Genomic DNA, 14,667 nt, shown 5'->3' with positions numbered 1-14,667 from the left:
TCCTTCCATTCCTCTTTCTTTCATTCTTTCTTTCTTTCTTTCCTCCCTTCCATCCTTCTTTTATTTCCTCCTTCCTTCCCTCTTTCCTTTCTTTTTCTTTCTTTCTTTCTTTCTTTCCTTCCTTCCTTCCTTCCTTCCTTCCTTCCTTCTTCCCTTCCCTTTTCTTTCTCTCCTCTCGTCTTCTCCTTCCACTCCTTCCTTCCCTTATCTCCTTACCCTTCCCCTCTTTCCTTCCCCTCCTCCCTTCCCCTCCTTCCTTCCTTTCCCTCCTTCCTTCCCCTCCTTCCTTCCCTTCCCCCTCCTTCCTTCCCCTTCCCCTCTAACCTCCACTTCCCCTCCTCCCTTCCCTTCTTCCCATTTTTCCTACCTTTCCTTTCCTCCCTCCCCCGCTCCCCATGAAAGCCAGTCCTATGAAATGGAGCATAAAGCGACCCGGCGGCGCGGAGGAACGTTTGGGGCGGGGCCTTTGCCAGCCCCATGGACCAGTTGTTTCTGCCGGTGCAGCAGTGAGAGGCGCGGGAGGATGTAAACCCCCCAGCATTCCATCCCTCGACCCGGCGGCGCGGAGGAACGTTTAGGGCGGGGCCTTTGCCAACCCCACGGACCAGCTGTTTCTGCCAGTGCAGCGGCGAGAGGCACGGGAGAGGATTTAAAACCCCCCAGCATTCCATCCCTCGACCCGGCGGCGTGGAGGAACGTTTGGGGCGGGGCCTTTGCCAGCCCCACGGACCAGCTGTTTCTGCCGGCGCAGCGGCGAGAGGTGCGGGAGAGGATTTAAAACCCCCCCAGCATTCCATCCCTCGACCCGGCGGCGCGGAGGAACGTTTGGGGCGGGGCCTTTGCCAGCCCCACAGACCAGTTGTTTCTGCCGGCGCAGCAGCGAGAGGCACGGGAGAGGATTTAAACCCCCCCAGCAGTCCATCCCTCGACCGACGGCGCGGAGGAACATTTGGGGCGGGGCCTTTGCCAGCCCCACGGAACATCTATATCCTCTGACGAGCGGGGCAAGGACAGCGGACGCTGGGTGATGTGAGCCAGTTGGTCTCACTAGCCCATCTCAGGTGACAAATCGGGCTCCTATTGGAGCCCGGATATCCATCCCACGAAGGGGAGTTATTTTGGGGACTCAAGGGGGGCCCGTTGCTTTCTTTTTGGGCACGACCTACCAATTGGAGGGTTGGTGTTCCAGGGAGCAAGAGAAGGCCGCAGAGTAGCCAGTGTCACCTCAGAAAGCCTTGTGCTACAGTCCGTTTTTTCCAATTCTTTTAGGGGCATCATTCGAGCGAGGCGAAAGCGGAAGAGCGCCTGGCGGAGGGTACAAAGCCCAGCCCTGCCACAACATTGCCAGCGTGGCGACAGCAAAGAGAAAGCCAGTGGAGGCTTGAGGCCTCGCCGCACAACACCTTTTCCCCACTGAGAGAGGTGGAAGCGGGAGCGCGCCTAGCGGAGGGTACAAACCCCAACCCTGCGACAACCTTACCAGTGCGGCGGCAGGAGGGAGAACGCCAGTGGAGGATTGAGGCCTCGCTACACACCACCCTTTCCCCACCGAGGGAGACGGAAGCCGGAGCGCAGCTGGCAGAGTGTACAAAGCCCAGCCCTGCCACAACATTCCCAGTACTGCGGCAGCAGGGAGAGTGCCAGCGGAGGTTTAAGGCCTTGCCACACACCAGCCTTTCCCCGCTGAATGAGGCGGAAGCAGGAGCATGCCTGTTGGAGAGTACAAAGCCCAGCCCTGCACAACCTTCCCATCATGGTGGCAGCAAGGAGAACGCCAGCAGAGGCTTGAGGCCTCTCCACACGCCAACCTTTCCCCACTGAATGAGACAGAAGCAGGAGCATGCCTGGCGGAGGATACAAAGCCCAGCCCTGCCACAACCTTCCCAGTACTGCGTCAGCCAAGAGAATGCCAGCAGAGGCTTGTGGCCACTCCACACACCAGCCTTTCCCCACCGAGCGAGACAGAAGCAGGGGTGCACCTGGCGGAGGGTACAAAGCCCAGCCCTGCCACAACATTCCCAGTACTGCGGCAGGAGGGAGAACGCCAGCGGAGGCTTACGGCCTTGCCACACACCAGCCTTTCCCCACTGAATGAGGCAGAAGCAGGAGCATACCTGGTAGAGAGTACAAAGCCCAGCCCTGCCACAACCTTCCCAGTACTGCGTCAGCCGGGAGAATGCCAGCGGAGGCTTGAGGACTCACCACACACCAACCTTTCCCCACCCAGCAAGGCAGAAGCAGGAGTGCGCCTGGCGGAGGGTCCAAAGCCCAACCCTGCTACAACCTTCCCAGCACGGTGGCAGCAAGGAGAATGCCAGCAGAGGCTTGAGGACTCACCACACACCACTTTTTCCTCACCCAGCGAGGTAGAAGCAGGAGCACGCCTGGCAGAGGGTACAAAACCCAGCCCTCCATAATCTCCTCAGCGAGGCTGAAGCAAGGAGAACTCCAGCGGAGGATTGAGGCCTTGCTACACACCACCCTTTCCCCACCGATGGAGATTGAAGCCGGAGCGCGCCTGGCATAGTTTATAAAGCCCAGCCCTGCCACAACATTCCCAGTACTGCAGCAGCCGGGAGAACACCAGTGGAGGCTTAAGGCCTCGCCACACACCAGCCTTTCCCTGCTGAATGAGGCAGAAGCAGGAGCATGCCTGGTGGAGAGTACAAAGCCCAGCCCTGCCACAACCTTCCCAACGCGGTGGCAGCATGCCCATCTCCTAAAATGCCCGTTCCTGTATTTTCTGAGCTGCATTTATTCCCAGTACACTCCAGGAGACACATTTACTTATAGAAGAACCTGAGAAAATACCTATAGAAAGATCTGAGTAAAAAGGTCCTCCTTCACTTCTCCCTCTAGTGACTGGGCTGGCTCCTTGTGCTGGGATCTGGAGTAGCAGCCCTAGGACAAGACAGTTTAGTGTGGCCCTTTTAGCTATCCCTTTCATTTGCCCTTACCTGAAACCTGGAAAAAAAGGAGGGCTTCAGTAGGGAGGTGAGCAGGAATTTTTATCCGTACACGACTTGCAAGCATTTAAATAGGGTCCTTGCTTTTTCAAATGCCTTTTCTCCATATTTATATGCTTGCGACATCTCTAAATTAAAATTATAATAAATAAACAGCTTTATTTTTAAGTTGTGCCAATTAAGGCTTCTCAGAGCAAAAGAACATGAAACCCTCTGACTCCTTTTTGTTGTTCATTTTTGGTTTCAACCAAGGAACTCATCTTTGTCTCAATACTTGTGCCATCTAGAGTGGAAGATGTTCTTTGAATATATGGAGAGAAGATGGACAGTAATAAAGATAAGAAATTAAGTTATAGACACTCTTGGTTAACTCAATAGGGAATCAGGAGAATTACTCTAAAAGGTAATAAATGAAAGTTTAGAAACTGTAGAAGTACTTTATAAACAGTAGCTTGCTCAGATACGGTGTTATCTCTATGTGTATGGCGATTCTAAACTATGTATACGTACGTATGTATATATCTGTAAGATGGTGCGTATACACATGACTGTATTAGCGGGAATATGATACTTATATAGAAATAACTTTTCTAGCCTAATTTCACTATTCACTGCCAAATGGGGCGCTGTATATATTACTTTAGATTGTTGAAGGGGCTTTTAGTACATTTAGTCCACAGATGCCTTTCAAATATATAGAAAGAGTTATACTGTTTTGAATCAATATACTATATATATATATATCATTTCTATTGACAGAATAAGAATAAGTATTGTAGAGGTAACCTGAGAAAGAAAGATACAAAACAGAAAAGTAAGCTATAACTTTTACTTAAAGATTTACTCTAGAAAAATGTAAATAGAAAAGACCAAGCTATGAGAATGAATGTAAATATAACTCAGGATATAAGCCAATGTTAAGATGCGAAGTGTTAAGAGGACAACTAGATAAGTAGGAAGAAGATAATACATGAGATAAGAAAAACGAGATAAGAAGAAATGACTCAAGTGGTAGGAAGTCTAGGATGAATGTTACATGTGTTTTAAAGTAACAATGTTATGTCTTTGTTGTTGTCACGAGTATATGTATCACATTGGTTTGTGTATATGTGTGTAGACATGTGTGATCACACTATGTTTTGTGCAAAATGTAAAAAAAAATTTAAAAAAAATACTTCTGCCATCTGTGAGCCAGTTTTTGGGAACTATACATTTACAAGAGCTGTTGTATTTTCTTGTGGGCTTGGTTTTTGCTTTCCATTAAAACCTCCATCTTAAACACTACTCTGCAGCAGATGAAGTTGATGCCTATCCCTGCATGACTATCCCTGAATTATATTTATGTACATTACTTTGGAGGGTCAGTGTGGTATAGTGGTTTGAGTGTTGGATAAGGATTCCCGGAAACTACAGTCTGAAGGCTTGCTCAGCCATGGGAACCCACTGGGTGACCCTGGACAAGTCATAGACTCCCAGCCACAAAGAAAGGCAAGGCAACTCCCCTCTGAGCAAATCTTGCCAAGAAAACCTCATGGTAGGGCCACGTTTGTGTCACTGTAAGTAAGAAATATCTTGAAGACACAGAACATATGAAATTACTCAGAATCTCCCTTTTTGTTACCAAACTTCCTGTAGGACTGGCCTTACCATTAGGCAATAGACTTTTGGTGCAACACATTTATGGAGTCACTCCTCTGGAAGTTGTTCCTTTTGAATCCCTGTGACAACATAAACAGGCATCTGAGCTTTGCAATCCTCCCCTTAATTGCCACTTTCAGGTGGATGGCCAAGTCTAACCCTAAGGAGGATACAGTAAAATGTAAATATCTCAGCACAGTTTGTTTATTGTCTGGCATCTGGCTCTCTGGAGCCTTCACTTGATCATTTTGCAGCCATAACCAGTCACTAAGCAAACAGAATGAGGACTATGTGTTTTCTACCTCTCTTGGCAATGTAGGAATTTTCTTTGTAGGAAATGCATGTAACTACAAATCATTCTTGTTTATTCAGGCTAAAATTAGTATTTGTAATCTGCTGATCTCTCAGATTTAGTTATTCATTCTTTTAAATGAAAACAAAAAGGGAAACTACAACTGCTTGGTTTTGCAACAGAATAAAACCTTTCGAAGAAACAAAAGAAAGACCAGTTAAAGATTTAACTGGTTTATATTTTAGCATGAGCTTTTGTGGACCACTTTCCTGGATGTTTTATCTTGTTGGCCTAGGATCATTCTTTGGTCATTTATTATTATTATTATTAGTAGTAGTAGTAGTAGTAGTAGTAAATAAGGTTAGCATACTGATTCTAGGAACTGTAAAGTAGCTTGCTTTCTGAGAGTTGCAGTCCAAAAGTAACTTGCTCAATTTCCCTAGCTTTTAAAAATGAAATAGGGATGGGACATAGCTACACATTGGTAGTAGGTGCCTACACCCTGGATATGTCTAGACTGCTAGAGTCCTTTCATGGAGTGACTCTCATTTCTCAGAGATGATGACTGAACAGAGTGGGAGACTGTGTGGGAGGCAGGGGCTGATTCATCCAAACAACGGCTTTCATACACAGCTGCTTCTCTCCTAACATGTATCAAAAGTAACTGGGGGGAGGGAGATGCAAAGGAAGAAAATTCAATTAAAACATACCTACTCACGCAAAAATGTGGGTTTCAGGTAGATAAGTAAATCAACTCACTAATTATTAACCTCTGCCTATCCCCTGTGTTTTCTGCTTCATTAACATTTGAATGAACATGACACTGAATATTGTATGAAGCAGCCTCTGGTGGGGGGAAAATCCTTTGATAAAACAGGATACTATGAAAGTGAAGGTGCATCATGTAACACTTCTGGAACTGTTTGTAGGAAAGGTTGGGACACCCATGTAGCAAATAAGTAACTCTACAGCTTAGGCTCAGGCCACCTGACAGATTATATTTCATCATAAGAGCTCACCTGGACCCTGAAATCCAGAGGAGAGGCCCTTCTCTTAGGCTGCATCTGCATTGCAGAAATAATCCAGGCTGACACCACTTTAACTGCCATGGCTTGATGCTATTGTATTCGGGGATTTGTAGTCTAGAGAGACATTTAGCCTTCTCTGTGAGAGCGCTCTGGTGCCACAACACACTACAAATCCCAGGATTCCATAGCATTGAGCCATGGCAGTTAAAGTGATGTCTGCAGTGCAGATACAGCCTCAGTCCTATTGCTTTCGCAGGTACAGACAGTGGAAACAGCAGACAGGGCCTTCTCTGTGGCTGCCCCTAGACTTTGGCATTCCCTCCCTATGGAGGCTAGAATGGCTCTTTCATTGCCGTCTTTCCATCAGCAAGTGAGACAGGCTTTTACAACTGAAGCCTTTTAAAGAAAATGATCTTTAAAAGGCTTTTTTAAAATTTTTAAGTACAAGAAACATGTCCGGGGTAGCTGTGTTGGCCATATAACAAAATACAATAACATTCAAAATCCAAAAACAGTGATACCTTTATTGGAACAACCAAAATGCATAAAATATATATTGCAAGCTTTAATGGCTCCACTGGCTTCTTCATCAGGCAAAAGTGATAAAAATCACACAGGAGAGGAGGGAAATGATGAAGTTAGTCACAGGCCTGCATTTGGTCAAGAGGTTGTTGTTGGTGTTCTGAGCATGGAGGGATATCTATGCAGGCATGCCACTTCTCTTTCTGGCCATGTGGTATTGAGAGACAAAGCACTGCAAAACCCAGGAAATTTAAATTCCATGAGAAAAAAGTTTTTTGCTCCTTAAAGAAAAAATCCATTAGCAAAGGAGACACAGAACAGTGCAGCAACTATAGGACCGTAGCACAAATCTCCCACGCAAGCAAAATTATGCTCAAAATCCTTCAACATAGGCTCCAACCATTCATGGAGAGGTCCCTAAGAGATGCATTAATAATATATGTCACATAGGGCACTTTCGCATCTCCTCCCTGGACAACCAGGCATGCAGAGCAAGGATAGAGAGGCCATGTTGTCTTCTTCACACTACCAAGGAGGTTGTCCACATCCTCGGTACTCACAGACTCGAACCAATCCAGTATAATCTTATTCACAGAGTTACTGGACTCCTCATCTATCAATTCTGTTATAATACCAGCATCCAAGTTGGCCATTATTTGAGAGAGAAAGGCTGCATGCTAGATGAATGGACTTAATTAAGGAGGTCATGGGTATGAATGTTATGCAGGGGGTGCAAAAATACCTGGCCAAAAATACCTTCCTGCTCCCCAAAAACCTCCTGACATACCTCCCATCCTGGAAGACTCACCCCCTCTTAGCCTTCCCATAGTGCATTGCGCCCTCTGGCCCAGAAGTCCCACCCCCAAACCCAGAAGTCCCGCCCATTCTGGGAAATTTGGTGGCATTCCGGGAAGCCAATCAGAGAATTTCCTTTGAGGGTGATTGGCAACTCTGTTCAATCTGCAGATGATTCAGTTCCTCCATTTATTCTGTCCTGTTCCCCAATGTCCTCCCTTTTTGGACCATAGCTAAGAAACAGGAATGTATTATATTTTGAGGAATTTTTTTTAGTTTTTACTTTGGTAATGTCCTCCATTTTTCTTCTATGTCCTCCATTTCCACATTCTGTCCCTTTTTGGACCATGGCTAAGAAGCATGGATTTACATTTCTAGGAGTTTTTGTAGGCTTCTCCTTAGTCATGTCCTCCATCATTATAGGGACATTATATAAGTGGCTAAATAATATTAATATTAATAATAATAATATATTAATATTTTCCAGCCCCTCCCAGAAGGATCGAGGTGGGATTCCAATCTAAAAATTACATACAAACACATAATTTCCTTTCCTTCAGAAGTCCTGTGACCGAATGCCAAAATATAGCTGAATTTTGACTTTTTGCCGCTGACTCTAAACCCGCCCAAATTGAAAGAGAATAATTTTGTTCCTTAAGCTTTATTAGTTTTTTGTATTCCTTTCTAAGGGATAATAACATCTTCGCTTGTACATGACCTCTGTGCCAATCTCAGTGCCAATCATAGATTCTTTTTCATTATCCTACATTCTGTGTCCAACCAGGCTGAATTATTTTTCTTACCATTTTTCCCTATGGGCTTAGATGTTAAGGAGAAGCCCGAGTGGTGGAATTGTTTAATGCCGCACAGGAAATCATCAGCCCTTGCCCAAGGGGAAGCTGTGGCACAGAGAAGGAGCCCAAGTGGCTAACCTGTTTAATGCTGCCCAGGACACCACCAGCCCTTCCACAAGTGACGGCTGCAGCATGGAGAAGAAGCCCGAGCAGTGAAGCTGTTTAACGCCGCCCAGGACACCACCAGTCCTTCCCGAAGCGGTGGCTGCGGTGCGGAGGAGACCGAGCGGTGGAGCATAAAGCCGCCCAGGACATCACAAGCCCTTCCCCAACTGCTGGCTGTGGCGCAGAGGAGGAGCCCGAGTGACAGAGGTTAAGGCCACCGAAGACACCACCAGCCCTTCCCCAAGCGGCGGCTGTGGCACAGAGGAGGAGCCTGAGCAGTGGAGCATAAAGCTGCCCAAGACACCACTAGCCCTTCCCCAAGCGGCGGCTGTGACGTGGAGGAGGAGCCTGAGCAGCAGAGCTGTTTAATGCCACCAAGGACACCACCAGCCCTTCCCAAAGCAGGAGCTGTGGTGCAGAGGAGGACCCCAAGCAAGAGAAGATAAAGCCACCCAGGACACCACCAGCCCTTCCCCATGTGGCAGTGGCGGCGCAGAGGAGGAGCCCGAGTAGCAGAGGATAAAGCCGCCCAAGACACCACCAGCCCTTCCTCAAACGACAGCTGTGATGCGGAGGAGGAGCCGGAGTGGTGGAGCATAAAGCTGCCCAGGACACCACCAGCTCTTCCCCAAGAAGTGGCTGCGGCATTGAGGAGGAGCCCAAGCGGCAGAACCAACACCACTGCCCAGGACCAGGGGACCTCGAAGTGCTGCTGAGGCTGCCACCAATTGGGAACTTCTGGTCGTGGAAGATGGAGATAGGATTCGCGTCAGAGTAGTAGCTGTTCACCCAGTACTCCTCGAGGTTAGGCTGTGGGGCAATCCTCCACCAAAACCAACCCTGGGAAAAGTCTAGGTTTTGGGGACTTGTAGTAGGCAGTGGGAAGAAAGGAATATCCCTTGTCGATTCTTATGACTGCAAATTGCTTATAAAATACTTAAAAATAAGTAAAGAGAGTCCATAGAACAAAAAGGGCATAAGGGACAAGAACACAAACTGCAAGAGCCGCCCTGAGAGCCATTAGGGCTGAAGGGCGGGATATAAATACCTAAATAAATAAATAAGAGCCCAGTTGCAAACCACTAACAGAAGAGGCTCTACAGACAGTTCCATAAAACAAACGGACGCGATTCAGATGCTTCTAGAAGAAATAAGGAATTTTAAACAAGAAGTGAGATTAGAACTTAAGGACAAGAGATGAACGACAATCTAAACAAGGGCTTCAACAAACTCGAAAGAGAAATCAAACAAATCTCAAAAGAGGTACATTACATGAAAGGAGAAATTGAAACTTTAAAAGCTAAGACCCCAAAACTAGAAAAACTTACTTATACTGTAACTGAAGCTCAAATTATTACTGAACCTCTGTTATTAATTACTTTTGTAATAATAAACTGTTACATTAAATAGTAACTTGTGTGTTCAAGCACTTTGCTGTGTTTTTTCTTGAAACCTTCTAACCTCTCACTTTCTTGGCTGCTTTTAACAATGTACCAGTTTCTCTTTCATTTTTATCCTTCGCCCTCAACTTCCTTCCATTGAAAAACCTCTAATTATCCCAATTAACACTTTCCCTTCCCACTTTCTAGATTGCTTTTAATAAAGTCCTGATTCCTCTTCATTGCAAATCCTCTAATTATCCCAATTAATCCTTTCCCTTTCCACTTTCTTGATTGCTTTTAAAAGGATTAATTATGATAATTAGAGGATTTGCAATGGAAGGAAGCTGAGGACGAAGGGGACAAAAGAAAGAGAAACCAGGGCATTCAAGCAATGGAAATAAATGCTATATATATATATATATATAGATGCTAAATAGAAAATATGCATGCAAGAATAATTATAGGTATTAAAAACTGCAATGAAGTTTAAATTTTTGCAAAATATGTGGTGCCAGAAATAATAATAACAAGAAAAAGAAGAAGAAGCCAGTAATAAAATGGAATAGTGAAGACAAGCCAATAAACAGAATTTTAGACTGGATGAAATAAAATACAGAAAATGAAGTTTGGCCGAAGTTAACCTGGAGTCTCTGTGCTGCACATCATTCTAATTTACTAAACCTAGGAGCCTTAGTCAAATCCGCCCCTCCCTCCCTCCCTCTCTGCCTCTCCAGGCTTAGGAAGCTTCCTTAGGGCTAATTCCCACTATGAAAAGCTCCGAATCCTGAGTTATATGGCCCTAGTTCCCAATGGAACTCAAATCTGATCCGCATTTGATCAATTCCAGTGGGAAAAACCCATGGCAAACACCAAAAGCCCGGGGTAGTAGCCGTTTTTCAGAGGTTCTTTTGCAAAGAATCGATCCTGACCCGTATCCAGTAAGTGGGAACGCCAGATCGGGATCGATTCTTTCAGAGGGTAGAGGCAAATGGCAGAGGGGTGTGTGTCATCCATCCCCAGAGATGCCACACACACTCCCAGTGCTGCCTTTTGGGTTCCTTTTAAAAAAACAAAACAAAACAAAAAAAAAAGACCAAAATAAAACTGATTGCAAAATTGATAGATTGGCAAAGCAGCTACTTGCAAAGACAACTAGCTGCTAAGCCACTCTACCATTTTTGCGATTAGTTTTGGTTTAAAAAAAAAAGTCTCCCATCCTCCCTCCTGCTTCATCCTCCTTCTTCTCCTTCTCCTCCTCATGCCAGTCCCCTCTTTTTCAGGGCAGTTTGTTGTTGCTGTCTCCTGAGGCTGAGAGAGTGTGACTTATTGCCCAAGGCCTGCTGCCCACAAAACAAAGATTTCATCCTTAATTTCTTGTCCTACCATTGAATCCTGACCAGAGGCCCTCCTTCTCCAGGGCATGTCCTCCATTTCAGCCTTCTGTCCAGGAGAATTCCAAAATGTCCTCTATTTTGAGCATAACTAAGAAGCATGGATTGATATTTCTATCGTTGTTTTGAGCTTTTACTGGGTCATGTCCTCAATTTTTCTTGAGTTTCCTACATTTTAGGGTGCCTCGTCCTCCTTTGCATCTGTAACGACATCTTTCTTGCTTGCTGTCATATTGTCCACCAGAAGCCCCAGAATGTATGGAAATGTGTAGAAGGACTCCTACCAGGCCACTTAAACTCTTCTGGGTGGCCCTGCTAGACTTTCCTGAGGATCACACATTCAAACTTGGTCAGAGTCATAGACTCATAAAGTTGGAATATACTCATAGAGTTGGAAGAGATCCCAAGGGCCATCCAGTCCAACCCCATTCTGCCATGCAGGACATCTCAGTCAATCAAACCGCTCATATGTGGACGGACCTGGGGCAAGTTGCCTGATGTTGACTTGCAGCACCATGAGTTTCATTAATTAATTTCCTAGCATTTTCTTAGGCAAGGAATCCTCAGACGTTGTTTTGTCAGTTCCTTCCTCTGGAATATAGCCTAGAAGAGCACCTGGTATTCTTTGTTGGTCTCCCATCCAAGTGCTAACCAGGGCTGGCCCAGCCTCAGAATGACCAGATGTAGAAAATGCAAGAAAAATGGAGGGCATTACAAAGTAAAAGCTAAAAACACTAATACAATTTTAATCCATGGACACAAGCATCCACAGCTTGAAAATATTCAAAATTCAAGACTTGATTTTGCCATTTTATGTAACATGCATCATTTTACTACATGACTGTTGTTAATGGGACTTGTGCAGAGGATCCTGGAACCAAGGGCCCACTGTATACAGGACTCCATCTTTGTCACTTTGCAACAATACACTTGTCCCTCCGTATACGCTAGGGTTAGGGGCACAAGACCCCTGTGAATATTGAAAAAACCCCAAATGACAAAAATACCATGTTTTTATCTGAGAGGACACCTCTCTAGGAATCTGTAGGCCCTCCAGCGCAACTCTGTAGTCAACATCCGACAGACACTAACCATAGGACTGCCCTGGAGCAGCTACAAAGGCCTAGTGGAGTCTTCTCTCTAGGAATCTCTAGGTCTTCGGTGCAACGTTTACTAAAAGTTGACCATAGAGTTGCACTGGAGCAGGACCTAGATATTCCTAGAGAGAACATATTAATCAAATCAGGAAATAATCAAACTTGCAAATGTCAAAGCTGCAAATATTATATATATATATATATATAGAGAGGGGGGGGAATTGAGGGGTTTGGATTGTATATTTTTTAATCATTGTAAACCGCACTGATTGCATCTTGTAGAGATGTATATATTTGTATTACTGTTATCTCTGTCCATCTGTATTATTTTAAGCCACTTTGATTGTTTCTTACAAATAAGCCGGATATATAAATAAGTTTTTTTTATTATTATTATTTATATATATATATATTATTTATATATATATAATGATATATATATTATTATTTATCACATAAAGAGAGAGGCCAGGATTCCCAGCTCAGCCCTGGAAACGCTGGAGCAAGTCACACTCTCTCAGCCTCCTCAGGGGAAGAAAGCAAGGGGGTGGGAAACCCACTTCCGAAGAAAAAAACCATGATAGGGTCTCCTTAGGGTTGCCATGAGTTGAAGACACACAACAGCAACAACAACATTGCTTGCTCCTAATCCCAAGGCTTCAGGAGGGCAGGGCTTTCCCTTCCTTTCCCTCCTCCTCCTTAATGTCCAGAGCTCCTCCTTTCATGGCGAGGCATTGAACCGCCTTTTTATATCTCTCTCTTTCTCTCCTTCTTTCTCTTTCTCCTCCTCCTTTCCTCCTCCCCTGGAGAGAAAGAGGGAAGCAGTCCCAAAGGAAGTTCCCCCTCACACACAGCCCTCCATCCCTCTCTCTCTCTCTCTCTCTCTCTCAGGACCTGGGCCACTGGTTTCCCCCTTGGAGAGCCATGGCTGGCCCTGGACGCCTCCTTGGCCTCTGCTTCTTCTCCTTCTCCTGCCTCCTTTGCAACGCTTTCAACCTGGACTCGGCCCGCCCGGCTGTTTACTCCGGAGCCCAAGGGAGTTACTTCGGTTTCGCAGTGGATTTCTTTGCTCCAGACCCTGCTTCGTAAGTATTGGTCCCAGAGGAGCAAAGGGGCAGTTTGAAGTACTGTAGTCTCTGCAGGAAGTTTGGGACCTAAAGTCCTGCTCCAAAGGGAGGACCTGGCAGAAAGATGGAGGGAGTGTAAAAGTTAGAAAAGAAAAGAAGAGAGAGAGAGAGAGACTGGGTACAATTGTGTAACGAATGGAACTGTGTACAATATCTATTTATGATACAACTGTAATAATATCACTGTAAATAATGTAGCTGTAAATCTTTGCCTCTGAGTCCTGCTAGAAATGGAGGGCATTCCAATATGAAAGCTAAAAAAGCAAAACAACACAGTAATACTTCATATAACTGACTGAATATAACTGTAAATCCATGCTTCTGAGTCTGGCTCCAAATGGAGGACCTTCAGAAAATGGAGGACATTCTAATCAAAGCTGGGGGAAAACATTAACAGAGTATAAATATAAATCCATGCTTCTGAGTTGTTCTCTAAATGGAGGACCTTCCAGAAGAATAGAGGGCATGCCAATGTAAAAGCTAAAAGACACTCATATACCTATAAATTCAAGCTGAAGGTCAAAACAGTCTTAGAAAGATAAATGCATGCTTCTGACTCATACTCCAAATGGAGGACCTTCAAGAAAAATGGAGGACAGGTCCAAAGAAAAGCTAAACATAAATAAATAAATAGACATACAAATTCATGTTTCTTGGTTGTGCTGCAAATGGTGGACATTCTGGACTTCCTCCTGGATGGGAGGCTGAAATGGAGGACTCCTGCAAAGGGTGGTGAGTGGGTGGCAGCCGAGGGTTGGCTGGGTCCCCAAGGCAGGTTTTTTTGGGCCAGGAAAGGAAAAGGGTAGAAGAGCTTTCTTCTCTCTTTCCTGATCTCCATGCCAAGCACAGCACTCTTTGGAAATGAAGGGATGGAGCTGGGCTTCCGATCAAGTGTGTGTCTGGCATGGGAATGGAAAACAAAAACAAAGCTGGATCCCAGAGGCAGAAAGCAAAAAGAGTCCATCCACACTGTGGATATAATCATCCAGGCTGACACCATTTTAACTGCCATGGCTAAGTACTGTGGAATCCTAGGATCTGTAGTTTGTTGGGGCACCAGAGCTCTCCGACAGAGAAGCTAAATAGCTTACAAAACTGCAAACCCCAGAATTCCACAACATTGAACCAAGGCAGTTAAAGTGGTGTCAAACTGCATTAATATTGCAATGCGGATGTAGCTCATGAAAGCTCAATACCACCTCAAAAGTGTAGTCTTTAAGACTGGCACAAGAGTTTTTGTTCTTTGCTGCAAAGCACTAACAGTTATTGAAACTCTCCCCTCCCTAATCAACATGATTAGGATCAGGATCAGTTAATCTGAGAAACATTTTGCACAGTGTCTTCTACTCATCTTTTTGTTTCCTTTCTCTTCCTTCTTTGCTTTATCTGTTTTTATCTCACCTTTAATAACAGTAAGAATACATTTTTATCAGTGACTTGGAGGAAAAAATTGGGGGAATATTTATCAAA

The 14,667-nt window shown here is 45.1% G+C and overlaps 2 protein-coding genes across 4 annotated transcripts in view; both read left to right on the top strand.

Moving 5' to 3' along the window:
* Positions 1-277: 277 nt before the first annotated feature.
* On the top strand, positions 278-4,825 carry LOC121920018. 2 transcript variants are annotated; one of them, XM_042447161.1, is made up of 2 exons: positions 278-760; positions 1,270-4,825. In XM_042447161.1, the coding sequence occupies exon 2, from the start codon at positions 1,707-1,709 to the stop codon at positions 2,415-2,417; it is 711 nt and encodes a 236-aa protein (XP_042303095.1). In that variant the 5' UTR covers positions 278-760; positions 1,270-1,706; the 3' UTR covers positions 2,418-4,825. The 2 variants fall into 2 exon arrangements, with proteins under 2 accessions (XP_042303095.1, XP_042303094.1); XM_042447160.1 differs by having other exon boundaries at positions 278-1,061.
* Positions 4,826-12,804: 7,979 nt separating this feature from the next.
* ITGAV (integrin subunit alpha V) overlaps positions 12,805-14,667 on the top strand; it is a 101,838-nt gene continuing 99,975 nt past the window's right edge. For both annotated transcript variants that reach the window (XR_006103675.1, XM_042465071.1), the window contains exon 1: positions 12,805-13,155. Coding sequence is in view for 1 of the 2 variants with exons in the window: in XM_042465071.1 (XP_042321005.1) it covers positions 12,995-13,155 (161 nt within the window). In the remaining variant the exon portion in view is untranslated. The remainder of the gene's footprint in view (positions 13,156-14,667) is intronic.

The sequence above is a fragment of the Sceloporus undulatus genome, chromosome 1 (genome assembly GCF_019175285.1).
Source record: "Sceloporus undulatus isolate JIND9_A2432 ecotype Alabama chromosome 1, SceUnd_v1.1, whole genome shotgun sequence".
NCBI lineage: Eukaryota > Metazoa > Chordata > Lepidosauria > Squamata > Phrynosomatidae > Sceloporus > Sceloporus undulatus.
The sequence above is the reverse complement of the archived record's forward strand: the minus strand, read 5'-3'. Positions and strand labels throughout refer to the sequence as shown.

Excerpts from the sequence above, each read along its gene's own strand:
- LOC121920018 (XM_042447161.1), top strand. The coding sequence starts at position 1,707 with ATGCCTGTTGGAGAGTACAAAGCCCAGCCCTGCACAACCTTCCCATCA.